This window comes from Triticum urartu, chromosome 7A (assembly GCF_056163025.1).
Source record: "Triticum urartu cultivar PI428250 chromosome 7A, HENAU_Tu73, whole genome shotgun sequence".
In the NCBI taxonomy this organism is placed as follows: domain Eukaryota; kingdom Viridiplantae; phylum Streptophyta; class Magnoliopsida; order Poales; family Poaceae; genus Triticum; species Triticum urartu.
The window spans coordinates 74,299,451-74,322,297 of NC_141879.1; the positions used below are offsets into that span (position 1 = coordinate 74,299,451).

Below are 22,847 nucleotides of genomic sequence, written 5' to 3' on the forward strand. Positions count from 1 at the left end.
TTTGCTGGGACGCGCTACTGACAATGCGGCGCTACTGCTAAATTTTCCCCCTCGCTACTACTAGTTTATTTATTAGTCTTTTTCCTGCATATTTGTTTTGTATTTGTTTTGTATTTGAATAGGCTTTATACATTTATCTTTAGCATATCATACACATACAAATGTAATCATAGCATATACATACAAGTAGTCTCATCAAATCATGTCATCATCATAATCATCATCCAACACAAAGTGGTCTCTTGTCATCATCTCGAAAATAGCGATACAAGTCTCGAATGATATGCAAATACATCGTCATCCATCTAAACAATGATATACGTGAGAAGAGCTATCACTTTGAGAACATGAGTTCGTATCCCTCTTTCGCATTAGCGTGAACCTCTAAACTAACTACTGCCTATCGCTCGGAAACCGGAAGGGCCTGACACTCCGGCCACTTGTCGTATATATACTCCTGGCATAGCACTTCTTCGCCATCTATGATCTATGCACCTGCATCATCACATGAGTCGATGATATGCAACATATATAGTTGAGCAACAGAAAGAGACAGACTTGGCAAAAATAAAAACAACATATCATAAGCATAAATAACAAAGTTCATCGTACCCCAAAATGCCCTAACTAGAGTGATTTTCGCTAGTCGAGGAGGAGGACGGTTTAATTACATCACAAATAAAGTTTCACCGTGCATAACTCAAAGTTTTGTCATACAGAAAGTATGGACTAAACGGACACATTGTCATATATCGACAATCACTCCAACATGTCGTTCCATCCATCCAAGTCAGGGAGACAGTCCCCGAGCCTAGTGAAAGGCTTCAGGTCGAGACGCTGAGAGGCTATCCATGTTCGGACGTCTTCCCGCGACATTTGTCCTTCTCCGTAGAACATCCCTGTTTTTCCGATGACCTCCTTCATGATGATTTGGGCAAGTTTGCGCTGGATGTTATAGAACTCAACTCGAAGTCAATGATCCTCGATATCTCCTATGTCCTTTGCCCATTGCAGAATATGGGCATCGCCGGAAGAAGGTGCCATGCGAAGGTTCTGGTGATCCCGTCTGTACTCTAGCATGTGATGTAGGACATAGAATCCATCATTAAGAGAATCGCCCGGTTGCTGGATGCAGCAGAAGTTGGTCTTATGGCCGAAGGCGACCCTGCCGCCCTCATCTTCTTGTCCCTGACCTCTCCACCCAGTGATTGGTAGTGATACATAGCACTGTCGAGAACATCCTTGATGTGGGTGTAATCCTTTTTGTGAATGTTCTTCGACGTGTACAAGTAAAGAGCGTGGGAGAATCGGGGGTAGAGGATGATGAGGACGGCGCGCCCGCTGCTGCGCAAAATAAGTCCTCAAATTAATTAGCCTCCACCGTGCAAATGAATGATTGAAATCGAAGGAAGGATAGCAGCGCGGATGACTTACACGGGATGATAAGGCACGAGAATCGCCCCCTTGTCCTTATTGGTGAGCATGAAACTGACGATGTAATCCCTCGCGTATTCACGGTGATTTGCGCAGACTCCAAAGAAGCCCTCGTGCATGTAGTACGGGTCAGCGACACAGATATGAGATATCTGCTCAACCCCGATGATGTAGTTCATGTGCAAGGCATAAAGGCGGACAAACGTAAAATCCAGCTTCTTCACGTGAAACATGTCGAATATGTAATCGAATCGGAGGAAGAACTTATCCGCGGGGAAGCTGTCGACGTACGACATTTGCCGCGGAACGTTAACCACGTAGAGTGGGTATCCTGGATCTTTCGAGGCAATGAGGTCTTTCTCTACCCGCAGCACATCGTCATGAAGTCCCTTTAGATCGACGAATCTAGCCCGTAGCGCTGTTGCAGGTAGAATTGGTTGACCGGGGATATGCCATTTATCCGCACCGGGGATATCTATACGGTCCTGAAGCCGAGGCTACTGAGGCGGCTGGATCATAGAAACAGCTTTTTTGCCTTTCCTCGCTCTCTTCCTAAACTTCTTTACTACCGGAAGGTCGTCCATAATATGTTGAGACGGCAATTCAGGCATCGACTCATGACGCTCAAACCCTAAGGAGGCGCCAGTATAGACATACTGTTCAGCAGCGCCATCGTCGTCCTCATCCTCATCCATGGCGACGTCATCAGTGACTAATGGAGCCTCCTCCTTACCCCGTCCGCTATCACCCAACCCGACACCCGACGATAATTGGGTAGGTGGGGTGTTGATGTTCATAGCTTGCTGAGGCTGCGTGCTCGTGGGTGTGCTCCCGGCCGCCTCCAGACGAAGCAGACTCTTTGGCCACAACAGGACCCACCCAGCATTGCAACAATCACCAAGCCGCCGCGGTGTCTCGTCGTCATCCCCCAGTAGTACTGGAGGAGGCAAATTCTCGTGGCCCGATTTGACACTGGCCACGGAAACCTTGAAGACGTTCGGGGGGATCGGTCGGCTGTGGAACAATGGTTCCTTCGGCTCCATTATCGTCGCCTTCCCCACGTCCACCTTCTGGTCACCGATGGTGTACAATATGGTGCACGGGGTTTCGTCGGCCTGCAAAGAAAAGTCTGTGACGTGAGACATCCGAAAGCCAACGAAAACGGAAGATTATACATTTATATTGAAGGGGGCCGGTGTGACAGATACCGTGAGGGCGTCGAGCTCAGCCAAAGACGAAGCACCGCCTAGCACGTCCGGTGTGGGAGCCGGTGCAGGAGCCAGTGCGGGACCAGGTGCAGCTGCAGGTGCTGGTGCAACGCTAGTCGAGCTGCTCCCCGCCAAGAAGTCAACAAGGGGAAAGTCCGCTGCATCTTTTTTTGGATTTTGCCTGGTCCAATTGAAAACGGCCGGAACCAAGGTAGTAGAAATATCTAAAGCCACCTGTTTTGCGGCAGCTACCACTGTTGCGACTGTCTCAGTTGATTTCTTCTCAACCGCAATCTCAACCCTCTTGTCGATGTTTTCTTCATTTAACCTCTGTCTTTCCTTTCTCTCCTCCGTGGTCTCACGGTAGTACTTCTTCCACATGGCGCCGTCTCCGACACTGTGCACGCGTCCATACGATGGTCGAGTATCCACCGGTTGTTGTTTCAATATGTTCAACGCCCGGTTGAATGGAGTGTCCCACTTGGGCCTCGCCAATGCCTCAGACGGCGAGACGCTTTCGGCCGCAATCCTGTGCTGCTCTCTCTGCAAAAGGCACAAGATCGTTTACAAATATGACTAACGTGTGCAGTCGAATTGATCAGAAACTAAAATTACCAGCAGTCTCATGAACTCCGTAATGACCGATGTTGTCTCGTAAACCATTTTCACTGGGTCCCAACGGTGCTGGGCCCTGAGGACGTCACGCTCCTGCGGGATGGTGAACTCCGCCAAGGGGTCTGGGATGCCCAGACTCGCGGCTTCCGCGTCCTCCGTGGCCCATTTGGACCTCTTTCCGCCGTAACCACGGCTTCCGAGGTGGTGGCTCCCAATGTTCCTCTCTTGAAGCCCCTTCATGTATTTAGACTTTTTTTGGCATCTTCGGCCTCGCAAGCCTCCTTGAATATTTGAAACTGCTCTTCCGTGATTGTCGGATTATCCTTTACAATCTCGGAGTAGGCTTCCTTCTTGTCGATGATCCTTGCTTTCACTCGATTTTTCCAGGCGGCCAACGCGTCGCTAAACTTGGTCATGGCGTGTTTGTTTATCTTCTTCATTGCCGGGTCCTCATCTGGATCTTTATAATCCTTCTCATTCCGGCCCGGGAACAAGAATATCTGGTGAAACTTCTTTAGGAGGGAGCTCCTCATATTTTCTATCTTCTGTAGTTTCTCATCGTTGATGGTGGCGGTTGTCTGTACGATGCAGCCTATTTGATTGTCGTAGCATCGACGCGCGTCCTCGGGCGCCGTTGGCTCAAAATTGCCGTCGTCCACCTCCGTGACCACCACTCTAGTAGTCCTGAGTTTGTTAGGAACCCGTTGCCTCTTTGCTTTCGGTTCTATACTGGCTCCGCTCCCCGAGGCAGCGCCGGTCTCAGTCTCAGTGCCGGTCTCGATGTCGGTCTGAGTCTGAGCGCCGGTCTCAGTCTCAGCACCGGTCCGCGTGTCGGTCTCAGTCCCCGATGCCACTGGTGGGCCCAGCAATAACATCGGTTGATCATCGGTAAGGCTAAAAAATTCGTCTGCCGCCCGGTAGGCGTCGTCGCAATCACCAGAACCCTGTCCTTCATCGTTGCTAGCCATGTTTCCTATGATTAAATCTAGTCAATTAATTCTAGACCTAATAAAATGAATAATGACATAAAAAAGGCCTATTGTTTTGAAGGAATGTTGACTCCTTCCTAGTACAGCAAATCACGGGCACTCGATATGTCCTAGTTTGTAGCACAAGTCATGCCGAAATTCACGGAAAATTTTGGCATGAGCTTTGCTAAAAAGTGGACAAATCGAGAACCTGAAATTTGCCGGAAAAGAAATGAATCAACATCCTGGCAAAACATAGGCCACTAAGCATCATTCCCTGCAAACAGTGTCCAAATATACACGAGCAACCACATGTGCAAACAGTGTAGAAGAAAATTCATTTAACTACTAATAGAACAAAATTCAGTTAACTTTAGTGCTCTATAATGATGAAAGGAAAAAAAATTCAGTTAACTACTAATTTCATTCATTTAGGTTATTCATTTAACATCACCTAATTAACCTACTGTACCAATACTACTAGCAGCACTACTAACCTAATTAACCTAGCAAAACTCTAGTGCCCTAATTGAAAAACATCTAATTTTTTCTCTAAAATACAGAGAGAGATGAGTGAGGGGGAGGGGTGGGGGACTTACAGAGAGGGGAGAGACGGTGGCGGGGAGGTGCTCGGTGACGGAGGCAGGGGCGGAGAGGGCAGGCACGGGCACGGGCAAGGGCGGTCCTGGGCGGGCTCGGGTGGCGTTGAGGTGGAGGGCGCCGACGGTGACGTGGAGGGCGGCCTTGGGCGGCGTCTGTGAGGCTGAGGGCGGCCTCGGGCGGCAGCGGTGAGGCTGAGGGCGGCCTCGGGCGGCGGCGGTGAGGCTGAGCGTGGCCTCGGGCGGCGGCGGTGAGGAGACAGCGGCGAGGGCGAGGGGCGATTTGGGGAAGAATTGGTGGCCGAGGGCGGGGTGGGGGGAAACCGCTGTTTAAGTGAAACGTAACGGTAGCGTGTTTCCGGAAACGCGCTATAGCTAAGTTAGCTATAGCGCGTTTACTGAAACCCGCTACTGCTATTCCTTTCTCCTTTTTCCCCCTTTTTTCTTTTATTTTTCTTTACATTTTATTTTTCCCTTTCTCCTTTTTCTATTTCTTTCATTTTCATTTACTTTTCTACTTGTTTTTCACTTTATTTTATTTCCGTTAGCAGCAGCGCTTTACGCGTAAGCGCGCTGCAGCTAAGGAGATTAGCAGTAGCGCTGGGCCATTATACGCGCTACTGATAGGTTGGGTTAGCCATGTGCGCCCAGTTCAAACGTAGCAGTAGCGCTTTTCGCTAGTACGCGCTACTGCTAAAGTCATAGCAGTAGCGCGGTTTATTTACGCGGGCTGCTACTAAGTAGCAGCAGCGCTTGATTTTGTACAGCGCTACTGGTAAAATTCTGTGTATAGGTTTTTCCCTAGTAGTGGGCCTTAGTGGTGGAGAGGAAGTAGGCCACGGGAGGTGGCGCACTCCCCCCATCCCCAGTCCGAATTGGACAAGGGGAGGGGGCGCCCCCCCTTTCCTTCTCCCTCTCCCCCCTTTCCTCTCTCCCCTCTCCGTTGGAAGGAAGGGAGTGAATCCTACTAGGAGTAGGACACCCTCCCTAGGCGCGCCTCTCCCTGGCCGGCCACCTCCTCCCCCTCTCCTTTATATACGGGGGCGGGGGGCACACCAAGATTTCTCTTAGCCATGTGCAGTGCCCCCTCCACAGTTTACTCCTCCGGTCATAGCGTCGTAGTGCATAGGCGAACCCCTGCGTGGATCACATCACCATCACCGTCACCACGCCGTCGTGCTGTCGGAACTCTTCCTCGACCCTCTACTGGATCAAGAGCTCGAGGGACATCATCGAGCTGAACATGGAGGTGTCGTACATTCGGTATTTGGATCTGTTGGATCGTGAAGACGTTCGACTACATCAACCGCGTTAACCTAATGCTTCCGCTTTCGGTCTACGAGGGTACGTGGACATACTCTCCCCCTCTCGTTGCTATGCATCTCCTAGATAGATCTTGTGTGATCATAGGATTTTTTTTAAATTGCATGCTATGTTCCTCGACAAACGCCACCGTCCGCGCCTGTTTTCATCACGTTGTCTGGTTCTTCCTCGCATACTTCGAGCATCACCGCCGCACTCCTAACCTAGCTACCACCATCGTTGTCAGGCCTCGGCCGCCACTCTTCTTCGGTGCCGCGCTGCTTGTCCAGCCCTTTCGTCTTCGTCCTGCACTAGCTCGTCGCCAGCGTCGCCGCCATCTTCCCCGACCACTTTGTCTACTCCGAGCACCACTGGCGACATCGGTCCCATGTCAATTGGCGTTGCAACCATCATTGAGTCCTCCTCTGCTTGCCCGTTCCACTTCTCCGGCATGGCATACAACTCATGCAGGTCCCTGTCTATGCATGCTCGGTGCTGACAACACCAACGCGTGCCTTCGTCCCCGATGTGCTCCCAGGCATGGTAAGCCTGGAGCAGTGCATCGCCAACATCGACTTCGTCCGTCTACGCATGTCCGGTGCTGGCAACACCGATGCGTGCCTTCGTCCATGATGTGTTCCCAGGCTTGGCAAATCCGGCGCGACGCCTTGTTAACAACGTCTTCTTCCTAGCGCACACTACGCCTATAACTAACTCAGCGCCTCCTTGCGCCCGCCGCTCCCCAGTGACTTCCTCGACACCGGCCACCCCGACTCGGCATCGACCACCGCGTTCTTCGCACGGCTACCTCGACCATGGCTCCACCCTATGCTCTCGGGTACCTCGACAACGACATAAAGGGCTACCGCCTTGCTTGAGAAATCTCGTCGGTTTCTACTCCAGACACGACTTCCGTGATGCATCGACTGTTACGACGGTGTGTGTTGGAGGGGGTGTCCGTCGGCTTACCTTGAGATTTTTCTTCAGTCTCACCGTATGCGTTGCTCCCGTTGTGAATGCAGGGGATGTTGAATATCGTGATTAGATTGGAAACACATGATAGACTAGGAAGTATTCTAACTTGTCTTTGTATTCCAAGAAGATCATGTACTTTTATATATATGCCCACGAGGCTAAAGCAATAAACATCGATTCCACCAATCCCTCTTTTTCTAAGAACATCCATATTTTGTCTCAAAAAAAAACCTCCACATTTATATTTATTATAAATAAATGTAAGTAGGAGTAATATAATTCGGTACTGATCAACCAGTGCAGGTAGAAAAAATGCCACAACCGGCATAGGCAAACATGCCTACACAAAATGCATAATATTGGATCATCTATCCTACGTGAAATGTTATATATTTTTAAACAAAGATAAAATATTTGCCTCATCTATTAAGTAAGAAAAGAATGATGGGAGGGGCGTTTTGGTGGATGAACGGTACCGCAAAAAAAGATGTCAAATGTTTCCAAAAAATTCTGAATTTTTTTGTGGATGTTCGTGTTAGTGTCACAAGCATGCTTGACAATTTTCATGTGAAATAGAGTAGTAGTGTTTCGTTGCTGAAAAAAACAAATTTGGGGTGATACTTTGGGGCAAATTTGTTTTTTTGCATAGACCAAAATGTTTAACCTCTTTGCCTAAAACTTTGCAGGTAGCATTTGGATGTGACTATAAATACATAAAAAAATTGTTGAGATTATTTTGACATTTGAAAAATTATTTTTCACACGCAGGAGCACGTGCTCCCAGAAGCCAAATTGAATTTCCGAAGAATGACTAAAAAAGGTAAAATGAGAATAGAGTGCATGTTACAAGCCCCAAATTACAAAAAGATTACTCTCAAGCCCCAAATCTACGTGACTTTTTATATGACATCACCCTTATAGATCGTAAAAGATTTTAGTACATTATTCGGACAGATGATCGAATTTATTTTCCTAAAAAAACGTGCTCAACTATATCCAAGCGCATATTCGTATACGCCCCCGGGACAAAAATATATGATATTTTTACAATTTAAACGAACTAAAAACATTTTCTCTTCATGAAGGCGTTGCTGTTGAAGAATCTCGTTGTCCTTGTGGTGTAATGAGATGGTTGGTGCTGACATGGTTACTATTGTAGATTGTCGGGTGTGGATTTGATCTTTTCAGATTTTTTTTTCAAGCTATTTGCCGGCTGTTTTGTGTGTGTAGAAGTTGGTGTTAGTTGTGTGCGTCTTAATTATGCAGAAGCCGAATGTATGCTTATTTTAATTGTATTCACTTAATGAAAATTCACCCTTTAACGAAAAAGGGGGGCCGACCGCGCCAAACAAAGGATCAGGCGCTGGCGGAATTGGATCGCCGACTGGTTGGCCGTAAACTGGGAGCGCCCACACCACACACGTCGCCAACAAAACGGAGTGCACGCAGACAGACACTGACTCCACTCGAGCACATGGTCCTACGTTTTATCCTACGCACGAGCACGCTCCCCGCCAACTCCGATGGATCGATCCATGCCCCTGCCCCTCTTATCCGGTGCAGAGTCCGCCACCTGTGCTCTGCCGCACCGCCCGCCGGTACCAAAAAACCACGGTCTTCCTGCCCGGCCGCACGCTGGTTGCGCGGTTTCCTGCAACCTATAAATCCCGCCCGATCACCTTGCTCTGCCCATCTCATCTTACTCACATTCACTCAACTGATACTACTAGGTAGTCCCCTTCCTTCGGATCTCTTGCCACCAAGCTCTGCTCACGCGAAGATGTCGACGGTGACCCGTGCCTACCTCGACCAGAGGCTCGCCGCCGCCAAGCGCTGCTCGAAAGGTAACGGTTCCGGCCTTAGGCCAGCACTGCTCTGCTCGTATATCCTATTCATTGCAGCTTTATGTGTCTGCTGAAACTTGATCTTTGATTAACATTCCTGCGTTGATCTGAAACTGCAGAGGCTGCCATGGCGGGAGCTAAGGCCGCGGCCGTCGCCACCGTCGCTGCCGCAGTCCCCACCGTAAGTAGCCGTTCAGTTCTTCAGTTCCAGAGTTCATAGCACATATCTCATGAATGTGTTGCCTGTAATTTCAGCTCGCGAGCGTGAGGATGCTGCCGTGGGCGAAGGCGCACCTCAACCCAACCGGGCAGGCGCTCATCATCTCCACCGTCGCCGGAATGGCCTACTTCATCGTCGCAGACAAGACCATCCTCTCCATGGCAAGGAAGCACTCCTTCGAGGACGCGCCGGAGCACCTCAGGAACACCTCCTTCCACTAATTAGCCTATTGTAGATCCATTAGTATAGTGCGTAATAAACCGTGTTCTGCTGAAGCCTGAAAGATGGTATAATGTTCAGCGAGAGGGTATAATTATCTGATGATGTATGTAATAATGTGGCCATGTTCTCCATCTTGTCATCTTTCCAGGGATCGTGAAATAATAACCAGCTCTTGTACAACTTTGCTTCAAGTCCAGTCACTCATGTCTCATCTCACTTTTTTCTTGTTTGCGATTACAGTTTGACACGCGTCAGATCATTGCAAAGACCGAGATAACACTAGACTACTAGTACATTCTGTCGACCCCCCCTACTACTATCCTCTGTTCTGTCGCCAAAGGCCACCTGACCTCACACTCTAAATCTTTTGAGACAGTTTATTGGATGCCTTGGCAAATAAGGATGGAAAATTTAGCAGTTTTGAAACTAGCTTTCTGTACTAGTGGAGCCCCCCTGGTTAGGTTGGAGGTGTTTCTCGAGACCGGAGACACCTCGACATTTTTCTTGGTCGCGAGTTAATATACATTCATATCACATCCGCGTGTAAGAGTGCATGTGAGATATTCCAAAGAATGAAAACATATGTAGAATATACAAAAGTTCCTCTTGTTGGGCAGGATTTAAGACTGTAAACCTATGTGTGTCGAATTTGTTACGCAAGAGCTCCTACAGCCAGAGCTCCCATATCCATCCTAAACTTCTCAAATTGCTTAACTAGATCCCTCCGAGTTACTATGGTAGCGTCTAAAGGCAATTGATAGTAAAATATGTCACTAATTAATTGTCTACCTACCATCGGGCAGACGATCAGTGTGACACCTATGCCGTATCTTCAACAACATCATTAAGCTGCTGGGTGACACTAACCAATGCAAAGTAGCATAGCATGGCACTACCAGAAAAAACCTTATACACAGAAACTTATCAGTAGTGCGGTTTATGAGGGGACGCTACTGCTAATTAGTAGTAGCGAGGGGTATAAAACCCGTGCTGCTACTAAGTGGTCTCCACCATATCCCCGGGATAGGCTATAGTAGTAGCGAGTGGTATAAAATCTGCGCTACTACTAAGTAAGTAGCTATAGCGCAGGTAAGACCCCCACACTATTACTAAGCGTGTCCACTACTGCACCATCCACTCCGGCATGATCCACTCCCACCCCATCACACTCTCTCTATCTCATCCCTAAAAAAACTCTCTCATGAACTCACTTGTTCTTTGGTCCACCCCACCCCGGCTTCTCTCCCCACGATCTCCTCGCCGCCGCCACCACCCATGCCGGCCGGTTCCGGCGAGCACCGGCCGCGCGCAACACTCCCCCAAGCTCCGCCCCTCCCTCCCCTCCGTCCAGATCCGTGCCTCAAGGCCTGCACCCTTGCCCCAAGCTAGCGTTTCAGGCGCCTCCCGTGTTCTTGCCTAAATCCACCACAATCGGCGATGGCGAGGCCAGAGCTTGCGGAGACCGCAATTGTCAGCTCTACCTACCGGATTCAGTTTTCAGTTTACTTTTTGAGAATAGTATATTTAGTATCACTAGTACAGACATGCTCTACAAGTACTTATCTCTTTCTGGATCTTCCTTTTAAGAAGTTTCGGGCATTGTCTGATCAATTTTACCGAACTCCTGAACACCATAGATTTGTGCGGCAACAGGTGGTGAATCAGGTTAGTATTGTGAATTCAAGCATTCCACCCCCTCTCATAGTAAATTCAGTGTTATATTAACAATGACCCCCTTGCATAAACACCGGTGCAGCATAGTCGTATGTATAAGAAGCAGAGTGCATCAGTTCATGCTCGAGCCCCGAAGAAGGTAGCAATGCACGCGGCTGCTAGGGGTGCTCACTAGAACGCGTAGATGATTTCTCTTGTCTTGACGGCGAAGTCGGCAAAAGACTGATTGACATGGTTCATGTCCCTGTAAGTATCACTGCTCGTTTTCTACCGATCCAAGTTCATATATCCAATATAACAGAATAATTTGCTAGAATGGTTGGGACCAAGGTTGTCAGAATCGCGATTCTGTTATACGATTCTACGACTTTACGATCCAAACTAACCCCTCTGATTCTACGATTTAAGTTCATAGAATCTACGTTTTTACGATCCTGATAGTGAAGATTCTACGATTTGCGATCCTACCATCTGAGCTCCGATCCGATTCAAAATCACGATCCTGACAACCTTGGTTGGGACATATGCTAAAATTTCTTCACTACATCAAGGGGTTAAGTACAATAGTTTTGAGTTTCTACAGTTCCAAGGGGATTCAGAGTTCCACCTCTGAGTATTTGGGTCTTATGTAACCATGCTCTGAGATTTAGATGTGTTGGGGAATGGGGATTGCTAGTTCCTGCTGGGTAATCAGAATAATGTTTGGGTTTTCCTCGAGGATGGCAGACACTATTTACAGTATGTTAAATGCAGACAATGTTGTTGATTTATGAGAATTATTTATTTACCTAGTGGATCCTCAATTGTATATATGTCCCTCTCAATGCAAATGTTGAGCCATGTTCCACTTTTACTGCTCTACATTATATTTTCACCGCCTGAATGGGTTAGTATGCTCCTTGTCTTTTTCACTGATTGTATTTTTCATCAACATACACAGCATTATTTTTCGGTGTCATTCTTCTGAAGAATCTGAAGTTTCTGATCCTCTGTTGGTAATGCTGCAAGGTTCTGGTGGCGATGCCGAAGGTCGTCGAGAGGTTCGTGGACTGGACGGTGTCGTGGCTGCCGATGTACGGAGAGGCGAAGCTGCTGCTCGTCATCTACCTCTGGCACCCCAGCACATGAGTGAGCAATCGATCAGACACCCCGAGCCCGAGAGATGATCAACATTTCAGATAGACTTGATTCGGTATGTGTCCAATTCTGAAGATGAATCTTAATGGTGTCCGGATTTCAGGGTGTGGGGCACGTGTACGATGGCTTCCTCCATTCGCTGGTAGCATGGCACGAGGCCGACATCGACCAGGGCCTGCTTGAGCTGAGGGCTAGGGCGAGGGACGTGACGACGTCGCTACTCAAGGCGGCGGCTGTCGTCGGTCAAGTGTGCTCGTTGAGGCTGCCCATTGTGTTTCGTCGCAGCTGCAGGCCGCGAGATCAGGCCGGGAAGGCGCCCGCATTGACGGGTGAGCCAACTTTTGGATCGGACCATAACAAAGTGTCTCAGTCTTTGATGTCTAGAAGTAGTGGTAAAGTTTTGAATTTGCATGGCAGGAACCATGTAACGCCCCGTATGTAACCTTCCATATTTGTATTCCAACTCTTGCCATTTCCGGCACTAAGTTATGATATTTCCTCGTTGTTGGGTTTCGTCTTCGTGTTGCTTTTGTCTTTGTCATGCATCTCATATCATGTCATCATGTGCATCGCATTTGCATACGTGTTCGTCTCATGCATCCGAGCATTTTTCCCGTTGTCCGTTTTGCATTCCAGCGCTCCTATGTCCTCCGATGTCTCATTTTACCTCTTTTCATGTGCGGATGTCAAACGTTCTCAGATTGGACCGAGACTTGCCAAGCGGCCTTGGTTTACTACCGGTAGACCGCCTGTCAAGTTTCTTGCCATTTGGACTTCGTTTGATACTCCAACCGTTAACCGAGGAACCGTAAAGGCCTCATGTGTGTTGCAGCCCAACACCTCTCCAAAGTGGCCCAAAACCGACCTAAACCCCCTCCAACATCTCGTTCATTCGATCACGATCGCGTGGCCGAAAACCGCACCTCATTTGGAGTCTCCTAGCTCCCTCTACCTATAAATATGTGCCCTTCCCGTCCATTTCGCGGTCCAAAACCCTAGATCCATCCCCGCCACCGCCGGACACGTCCGCCAACGCCCGCGTCCAATCAGAATTTGACACATGTCCCCCGCCGGCTCTCTCTCCTCCGGCCCGCCGGGCCCATCACGGACCCGCCCGGCCCGGTCGCCGCCGTCGCTCGCCCGAGGCGAGGCCGCCTCGCCACGCCGCCCACGTGGTTTCGCCCCGCCGTCCCCGCCGCCAAGTCCGGCCGTCTCCCCGCCGGCGATCACCACCGACCATCGCTGTGCCCGCTTCCGGCGCCGCCTCGCGCGCTATGCTCCGGCCACCGCTCGACCCGCCGCCGCCAGTCGCCATCGCCCCGAGCGCCGCGCCACCAACAGCTCCTCGTCGCCGCGCCTCCTACCTCGCCGCCTTCGGTGACCGGAGTTCGCCGGAATCGCCCTCTGCCTCCGTCACCCACGCTTCCGGCCACCTCACCGTCGCCGGACCCGGCCCGCTCCAGATCCGGTCCGGGTGGACCAGATCCACCAGGCCCGCGATCCAAACGCCTCCTCTCGTCCCCGCACGTCTCTGTCCCGGAACCCCGAGATCCAGTTTTCCCGCGAGGTCGTTTTTCTACTAAGTCCCCAGCATTTTTAGCATACTTCATCATGCCATATCTTTGCACTCGTGGCTCCATTTTGGGCGTGTAGCATATCAAATTGTTCGTCTCGATGTGGACTTCATTTCATTCCATTGCACCATGTTCATTTGAGTTCATCTTGATGCCCTAAATGCTGTTGCAAGAGTGCTATGTGATATTAGTTTCAGATTCTTAACAGATATTGGACATTTGTCATTTTTGCCATGTTTAATGTGTGCCTCCTATGAACTTGAGCCCTACATGTGTTTTGAAGTATGCCATGCCATCTTTACAGGGGTGTATGCCATGTATTTTTGTGATCATTGTGGTGACTAGCACAAGCATGCAAAGTAGCTCTCGTAATGTTGCTGATTTCAGGGACTTCGAATTCTTCCAAGTCTTTTCCCTGATAATATTTTTATGCCATGTATTCTTATTGCTAGAGAGTGATCCATGCCTCTTTTGAGCATGTTCAGTAAGGATTATTTTGAGATATTGTTATGCTCTATCCATTCATGTCTTTGTTTGCAATTATGGAGTTTCCTAGCATAACTCAATCTTGCTCTACTTTTGCTATAAAATGTTCCTGGCAGATTGTTTACGTGTTAATCAATTTTGCCGAGGTTGTTATAGTCTATCCATGCATGCTATGAGAGTGTTCTTGCCATGGATAGCTTATTTATCATGTCTACTTGCTAGGTGTATGCTTAGTTTGTCATGCAATGCCTTGTGGTGAGTGCATCGAGCTCGTAAACATGCCTACGTAAATCTGTTTTGCCATGTTCCAGTTTTCTGCTAAGTCTGAATCTGTTAACGAAACTTGCTATGTTCACATGGTTGCCATTGTACTTTCTGATCCCTTTTGGCTTATGGTCAGTAAGGGACTTTTCTTGTATGCTTTGAGTACTTCATGTCATGCCTTGCTTTGCCATGTTATGTTCCTGTAGCATGTTGTTATCTTGCTCTAAACATTGCTTCCTGATGTTAAACATGCCATGTTGTTATTTTCACTAAGTCTGAGAACCTGATATCTTTTGCACTTTTGTCATGCTTGTTTGAACCTGCTATTGAGTGAACTAGCCGTAGCTCAGTGTTCATCTTTTGTCAAGCATCTTGATTGGATCACTTCCATGTACTTTGTTGCTATGTTAGAGTGCAGTAGCTTGTTGTTCTTGATGCATTTAGATGGCCTCGTGCTGTTAATCGCAGATCGGTACCATATTTGTTTTGCTTGTCATTTGCAAACCGTGGATCCGTTTCCGGTGATCTTTATATCGATTTCGACCGAAATCAACTCATCTTTCTAGCGGAACTCTTGGTTTGTCAAGTTGAGGCCTGGTTCAATCATTCTCTTCCGAAGCATGCATATGCATTGAATATCACATCCCGCATATCATGCCATGTTTTGCATCATGTTGCTTGTGCACTGCACCGTGGTTGATCGTGGTTCCCTTTTGTTGTGTTCTTGCTTTGAGTAGAGTCGGGAGACGGGTACGTGAATGAGGAACCCGTTGAGTATGCTTACGAAGATCAAGGTTACGCAAAAGCGGAGAACTTTGCAGGCAAGATGACCATACCCTCGAAATCACTTCTATCTTTGCTTGCTAGATGCTCGCTTTATTGCTATGCCTATGCTACGATACCTACCACTTGCTTATCATGCCTCCCATTTTGCCATGTCAAACCTCTAACCCACCTTGTCCTAGCAAACCATTGTTTGGCTATGTTACCACTTTGCTCAGCCCCTCTTATAGCGTTGCTAGTTGCAGGTGAAGATTGGAGTTTGTTCCTTGTTGGAACATGTTTATTGTTGGGATATCATTATCATATTTTTGTTTACTTCAATGCATCTATATACTTGGTAAAGGGTGGAAGGCTCGGCCTTATGCCTGGTGTTTTGTTCCACTCTTGCCGCCCTAGTTTCCGTCATACCGGTGTTATGTTCCTTGATTTTGCGTTCCTTACACGGTTTGGTTATAATGGGAACCCCTTGATAGTTCGCCTTGAATAAAACTCCTCCAGCAAGGCCCAACCTTGATTTTACCATTTGCCACCTAGCCTCTTTTCCCTTGGGTTCCGTGGACTCAAGGGTCACCTTTATTTTAAACCCCCGGGCCAGTGCTCCTCTGAGTGTTGGTCCAAACTAGAGCGCTTTGCAGCGCCCCCTCGGGGAAACTCGAGGTTTGGTTTTAATTGTACGGAGCGCTCATCCGTTGTGCCCTGAGAACGAGATATGTGCATCCCCATGATTCACAGTTTATTTCCAAAAACCAGATGCAGGGACCGATGATACCATTCCAGAAGATGCGACTGAGCTCAAGTGGGAGTTCAATGAGGACTCATGACGTTACTACGTTTCCTTTCCAGACGATCAGTAGTGGAGCCCAGTTGGGGCGATCGGGGACATTATGCTTATGGGGTTGTCTTTATTTTGGTTCCATAGACGGACCTTGATTGTATCTGGATGATTGTAATGATATATTTATGCTATTGTGTGACGTGGCGATTGTAAGCCAACTATGTACCTCTTTCTTATTCAGTACATGGATTGTGTAAAGATTACCCCTCTTGCGACATTGCCTTCAATGCGGTTATGCCTCTAAGTCGTGCTCCGACACATGGGAGATATAGCCGCATCGAGGGTGTTACAAACCACTTATGTAGATAGCTGACACGCACAACAGTGTGTTTACACTCTTATGTAAAAGATATGAATTATACATGAGTTGCCTCTACAATGAGGAACCGTGATAGTAGATACGGCAATTGTGTGATATAATGGAATTGATTGAGTTTATTTTTTTAATTTCTAATAAGTTAGTAGTAGGGTTGGAAAAAACTGCTCGCTAGTAGTATTTAGGATACTAGTAGCGTTGGAATTGTAGACACGCTACTACTATTTCGTTAGTAATAGTGCGGGTACGAAATAGCAGTAGCGTGGGTGGCACACGCTACTACTAACGAAGTTAGTTAGTAGTAGCACGGGTTTAACCCATGGTACTATTAACTATTAGCTGTAGTGTGATACTAGGAGCGTGGGTACCCATGCTGTTAGTAGCCTTTTTCCTAGTAGTGTGACCACACTATTCGAAACAGAAAAGGGGAATCACAAAACAACACAAGACAATGATTTCTTTACCAAATGGGAGAAATGCCACTTTCAACGGGCTCCAGAGGGCGTTGTTCCTCGCCGCCAAGATCCGGGTAAATGGAGGCCGTGGAAGCAACAAGGCGGTGACAGATCAGTGGGAGCATATGACTCAAAGTGGTGGGGAAAAGGGGGGCAACCAAAATTTAGGGGTGTGTCACTATCGAGCACTGCAGGTGCGCCCACAGTGGAGAAAGGCACGCACCAGAGGGGCAAAATGGGAATTATGGCCCCAATGGTGGGTCCCCACATCAACGGACACTCGAAGAGTCTTGTCATCAATACTGGTGGGCCCATGTTGGAGTGGAAATGGAAATTATGGCGCAATGTTGGGCTCGCACATCGCCCAGAAAGGGTCAATCGAGTCTCGTCGTGGGTGCAATTGATGTGGTGAAGTGGTGTGTCCAAAATGGAAGGAAGCAACGCAAAGTTGACGACAAGCGATGGAGATGACGTGTAGTGTCATACACCTATTTTTTCACAATCGTTAGTGCCCAAACCCGAAATATGGAAGATGGAGTGGCAGGATTCGAATACGCAACTTTGGTAGTGGCACGGACCAATTGTTCCCGAAAATATAATATGAAAACTTTTTCATGATGGGTTTGAGGATATTGATCGCTATCATACATGTTAATATTTCCTTCTTATAAACTAGATCAAAGTGTAATCAACAAAACTAATATGCACTCTATTCTGAAATGAGGGGAGTAAGCCCTATCTATAAGACAACATGACCGTAGCTATTGATGATTTCTCGATTTACTAGTAATGACATTTCATAGGATTTACTCCCTCCATTCCTAAATATAAGTCTTTTTATAGATTTCAATATAGACTACATACGGAGCAAAATGAGTGGATCTACACTCTAAACTATGTCTATATACATCCGTATATAGTTCATATTGAAATCCCCAAAAAATACTTATATTTAGGGATGGAGGAACCATTGCCATTTATTTGGAGAAGGATAACCATTATCCAAAGAAAAATGAAACATGTCATTTAATGACATTATTGGATAAGGATAACCTTGATGCCACCACATATATATAAGGCGACTGAACGGTACCCCTCACGACCACAAAAACATACTGGTTGACAAATTATTGCATAACTATATATCTTTTGTTGTTCTGTGTTCTTAGGCATTGGCGGACAATGGCATCTTCCAAGTGATCATAGTTTTTCTCATGGCGCAAGCCTGCTTGCTCATGATGATGGCTTCATCGGTAGCACATGCAGCTGCTAGACCGGTGGTGTACAATCCAGTGTGCTGCCATAGGAACATCTTTTGTTGCGGGTTCTGTAGCGGATTGGCCAATTCACCCGCACCATCCATTGTATCTTGATGTGTGGCTTTATTGTCCGCCAAGTAGTAAGCCCAACGTATAAATGATATGTGTGGTTCATGTGTTACCTAATCCTAAATATTTGTGATGCTACTTTCAAGAAGTTATTGTACTAGTTACTTACATAATAAAATGAGAGGAGATTATTATATATCTTGTTCGCAATATACCGCAAAGAGACTTAAGCTTATGTTTACTTTAGTCCTTTTGAAACTAGATTATTTTGCCGCATTGATTTAAGAGAAAAAAAGAGTGGCCAAGCATACACGTTGACCCCATGAGTCTGCAGTGCGTGCCTGTGGGAATCTCTGTTTTATCATTCGGTTGGCCGTACATTATGTCAAGATCGTCCATGTCATGGCGACATGCTCTATGTTTGCAGAGAACATAATGTTGTAAAGCATTTATTGGGTAATGGAGTATATCGTCAATTAGTAGAAACCAACTACCATTGGCAGGCTTGTCTACGAATTCACGTATGTACACTGTTTCGTTTTGCATGAATGCCAACATCATATATTAAAATGGTCACATCCCCGACAGCGGTGGATCCGACCCAGGATCGAAGCAAGTGCCAAGGACTTGATTGCTTTTTAGTTTCGTCCTTTGGGTTCCTATTTGCAAAGTTTCTCACCTAGGCTGTAATTTCTACTTTCTGTTGGGTCCTTTTGTAAAATGTTGCATGCTTATCTAATTTAAGTCTGGGTTCTTCCCGAGTCTAGAAAAATATATACATTAAATGATCCAACCCTTACAATACCATCCTTCCAAAACCAGAAAATAAAACACATACCCTCGTGTATATCAACGACGTCTTTCTCCCGCACTTGCACCCCATGAGCAAAGCTCGATATTGCATTTGGATATCCAAAATACTCTCAGAGCCAGGGTAAATCATTCTCTGTGTGTGCCCATATGTGTAATCTATATGTGTAATCTATCTATCTATACTATACCAATTAAAGAGTTCTCAGAAACTCCAATGACTAATCAGAAATTACGAATCGTTCATTTGGTGGGACCTAGTTTGGCACATGGTCTGTCCAAGGACCGAAAAAGGGAAGTGAAATGGACGGAAACTAAAGTGAAGGCAGAGGACCAGTAGACAAAGAGAAGTGAAGGCCCTGTCCTGATCTACTCACTAAGCTTAGGCGGTTTCAATAGTAAATGCAGTTTTTCTTTGTCACCAGCCGCCTCGAATAGTTACTGCAAGTGGTTATGTTGTCCTAACCGCCTCCGGTGTGCATATATACAGGCAACTTCGTTTTATTTGATCACAACCGCTTGCGGAGGCCGCTTCTAATGCCCGCTTTCTGTTAGTAGATGTTGGTTTCGTGCATCAACCTTTGATGATTGTTTTGTTGATGGTCGCCTTCGATGAAGTCGGAGTCGCTTGATCCAGGGCGATAGGTGATGATGATGACGCCTGTATGCAGCCATGGCGGTTGCTCTTTCCGTTTATGTGTGAAGTCTATGTTGGTAGGTAGATCAGCCGCTGGCATGTGTATTATCATGTTCCATGACGATCTTTTTGGGCTTGTTGTTATGGTTTTTGCCCAATTTCTCTAAATTAACTAGAGGATTATATTTTTAATTAATGAAAATGATAAATCTTGTCTCGTTTAATTTTTTTCAAATCAACTAACTAGTACTTTCTCCGTTCTTAAGTATTTGTCTTTGTAGAGATTTCAACAAATGACTACATACAAAGCAAAATAAATAAATCTACACTCTAAAATATGTCTATATATATCCCCATGTGGTAGTCAATTTAAAATCTAAAAAAAGCAAATATTTAAAAACGGATGGAGTACTTGTTAATTTTCCCCCGGAGATGGACGCGCCATTTGTTTTTTGGGAGTACCTAGAACTCATCTAGATGAGACGTAATTTGGTCTCATTCACCTGGAAAATAAGAACGGATACAACCCACGTCAGCACACACGCATCTTATAGCACCACATCCAATGGATATAAAAGGTGAATGAGACCAAATTAAATCTCATTTAGATGAGTTCTAGCAAAACTGTTGTTTTTTACCCAACCACTAGCTGAATTGGCCTGATTGCCGACGCGGCGAGCCGAGATGGTATTCTTAGTTCAACTATCTATTCAACAAATAAATGGAAGTTCGATCTATCAATATCTATGATCTTGGACCGTCAGTAATGAATTTTCTTTAGAATTTGGATACTTGATTGACCCAGTTACTTCTATTATATTATATCTAGGCCGAAAACTAGGAGCACCTGCTCAAACAGAAATGGGGTGCACGCTGACTGACACTGCACTCACGCACATGCTCCTACCTATGTGTTATCCTACGCAGACGACCTGCCAACCCCGATTGATCGATCATGCCTCTTATCATGTGGAGAGTGTAGTGGAGTGCCCGCCCATCACGTGCTATGTTTTCTATATGACCAACGACAACGAACCGCCTCCAACTGTGCTCTGCCGCAGCGCCGGTCATCCCGCCCGCCCGCCGCTCGTCTCAATACCCTTCCCACCATATCAAATCGCCTTTTTCCCCGCCCGCTGGTTGCGCAGTTTCCTGCAACCTATAAATCAAGCCACAGAACCTCAGTCAACTCCAGCGCGGGATCCCATCTTGTCCGGCCCTGTTTGTTTGAAGCAAAACAGACATACTACACAGCCTAGCGCGCGACATCGTGAACCCATTTGGTCCGTTTTGTTTTCGGACCGGTCAATTTCAAGCGCAAACATGCGTCGAGTTTGCATCGCGGCGGACAGCAAACGAACACGTCGTTCGTCCGCTCCGAGGCCGCGTGGCAGGCAGTCACCTACCATCCACCGCCCGACCTTAATGCACACACGCAGTCGGCCTCATCTGTCATCCGCCCAGGCGAACGGTCGTCTTCCTTCTTAAATGGGAAGCCGTGGACCGGTCGCAGTCCACACTCCCCACTCCAGCCCATGCTGCCTCCTCGAAACCCGACACTTCCCAAACCCTAGCTCTTCCTCTCCCCATCCTCGATCTCGCCGGCCGACTGCCACGCAGCCATGGGATTCTGGAACACCGGGCGCAAGGGGAAGCACGACTGCGAGGCTGGCTCGTCCTCGGGCCGCCGCCGCGGCGTGAAAGAGGAGCACGCGTCACCACCGCAGAGGGAACCCCGCGCTGCCCGCATTCTGTATCGCCCCCACGGCCGCCGGCGAGCGCTACCGGCACTACATCCACGCGGATGTATGCCGTCGTTATTGGGAGAAGAGGACGCCGCTCCCCTGGAGCGACGTGCACCTCCCCAATAACTGGCATCTCTCCGCCGATCCGGTGCCGATCCTGCCGGTCCCTACGAGCGGCCATGCACGCCGTGAGGAGATCGAGTGACGCCGCCTCCTGTCAGACGACCTGTACTACGACCCCAGGTACGCCGTCGACTCCAACCTTTGGGACACTTGGTTCCGTGACGAGCACGACATGCGGCGCGCCTCCTTCGCCGGCACGTCGTCTGGGCTGCGACAGCCACGTGAGCGCCGCGCGCGTGCTCCGAGCCCTCCCCAAGTTCGCGGGCGTAGGGTGGTGTGCGGCATCACGCCGACGCCGTCGCCATCGCCCTCCTTGTCGCCACCACCTCCTCATCGCATGACAGAGGAGAAGGATGTTCGGCTCCTTCAACGTGTCATGGAAGACTCCATGAACATGTACGACGAGCGCCAATGGGTGGGCCTAGAGACCGTGATGACCCTCTCTACTCCCGGCGACGTGGCTGTGCCGGAGCTAGAGATGGTGAGGATCGAGGAGGTGTTGGAGAACGAGCCCGTCGCCGCGTTCCACCCGAGCCTGGTGGGCAAGCGGTGGAGCTGGTCGTGCATGGTTCAGGAGATGGCCGACGCCGCGGGGGCGTGAGTGAAATGGTGCCCCACGCCACCGCGATCACCGGAGCAGGAGGCGTCGCCACAGAAAGAGGTGGTGCAGGCTCAGAAGGAGCGGGAGGCGTCACCACGGCATCGACGGGCACGGCAGAAGCGCGCGGGCGACAGATTTCTTTTATTTGTTTTATGTTAATTATGTCCATGTGGACTGTGGAACTAGGCCGTTTTGTGGCCGTGATGTTTAATTATGTTGTCTGTTTTTATGTTTGCATTTATTTTATTTGTTTCGGTATTTTGTTTTAGTTTTTACATTTTTTTAATCACGTCCACCTCGGACATGATTCGGGATGCGGCTGCGTGTTGGGTGCACTGACAACCCAACGGCACCAAGTGGACATCAATGTTTTAAATAACGGGCTATGGAAAATAGAGACGGGCTACAAATCAGCTATAGCGGGCTAAAACGAGCTATTTGTGAAGGTGACCATTTAGCGGCACCCTGTTGCTGGCTATTTAAAACTATGGCGGACATGAACGTCTTCATTGCCGCCCCAAACGGACGAAAACAGATCAAACAAGACGTCCGTTTGGGGTCGTGGGCTGGAGTTGGCCTCAGCTGTTCATCCATCTCATCTCACTCAGACTACTACTGATCTACAGCTACGTGTACTTGAGTTCACTACCTACTAGTTCACTTCCTTCGGCACCAAGCTCTCTCCGGCAAAG

The 22,847-nt window shown here is 48.0% G+C and overlaps 1 protein-coding gene across 1 annotated transcript; it reads left to right on the forward strand.

Moving 5' to 3' along the window:
• The first annotated feature begins 8,567 nt into the window (after positions 1–8,567).
• Positions 8,568–9,567, forward strand: LOC147957928 (uncharacterized). The gene is made up of 3 exons (XM_087534465.1): positions 8,568–8,945; positions 9,065–9,126; positions 9,201–9,567. Exons 1-3 carry the CDS (start codon positions 8,576–8,578, stop codon positions 9,384–9,386), a joined length of 618 nt encoding a protein of 205 aa, XP_087390591.1. The 5' UTR covers positions 8,568–8,575; the 3' UTR covers positions 9,387–9,567.
• The last annotated feature ends 13,280 nt before the right edge of the window (positions 9,568–22,847 follow it).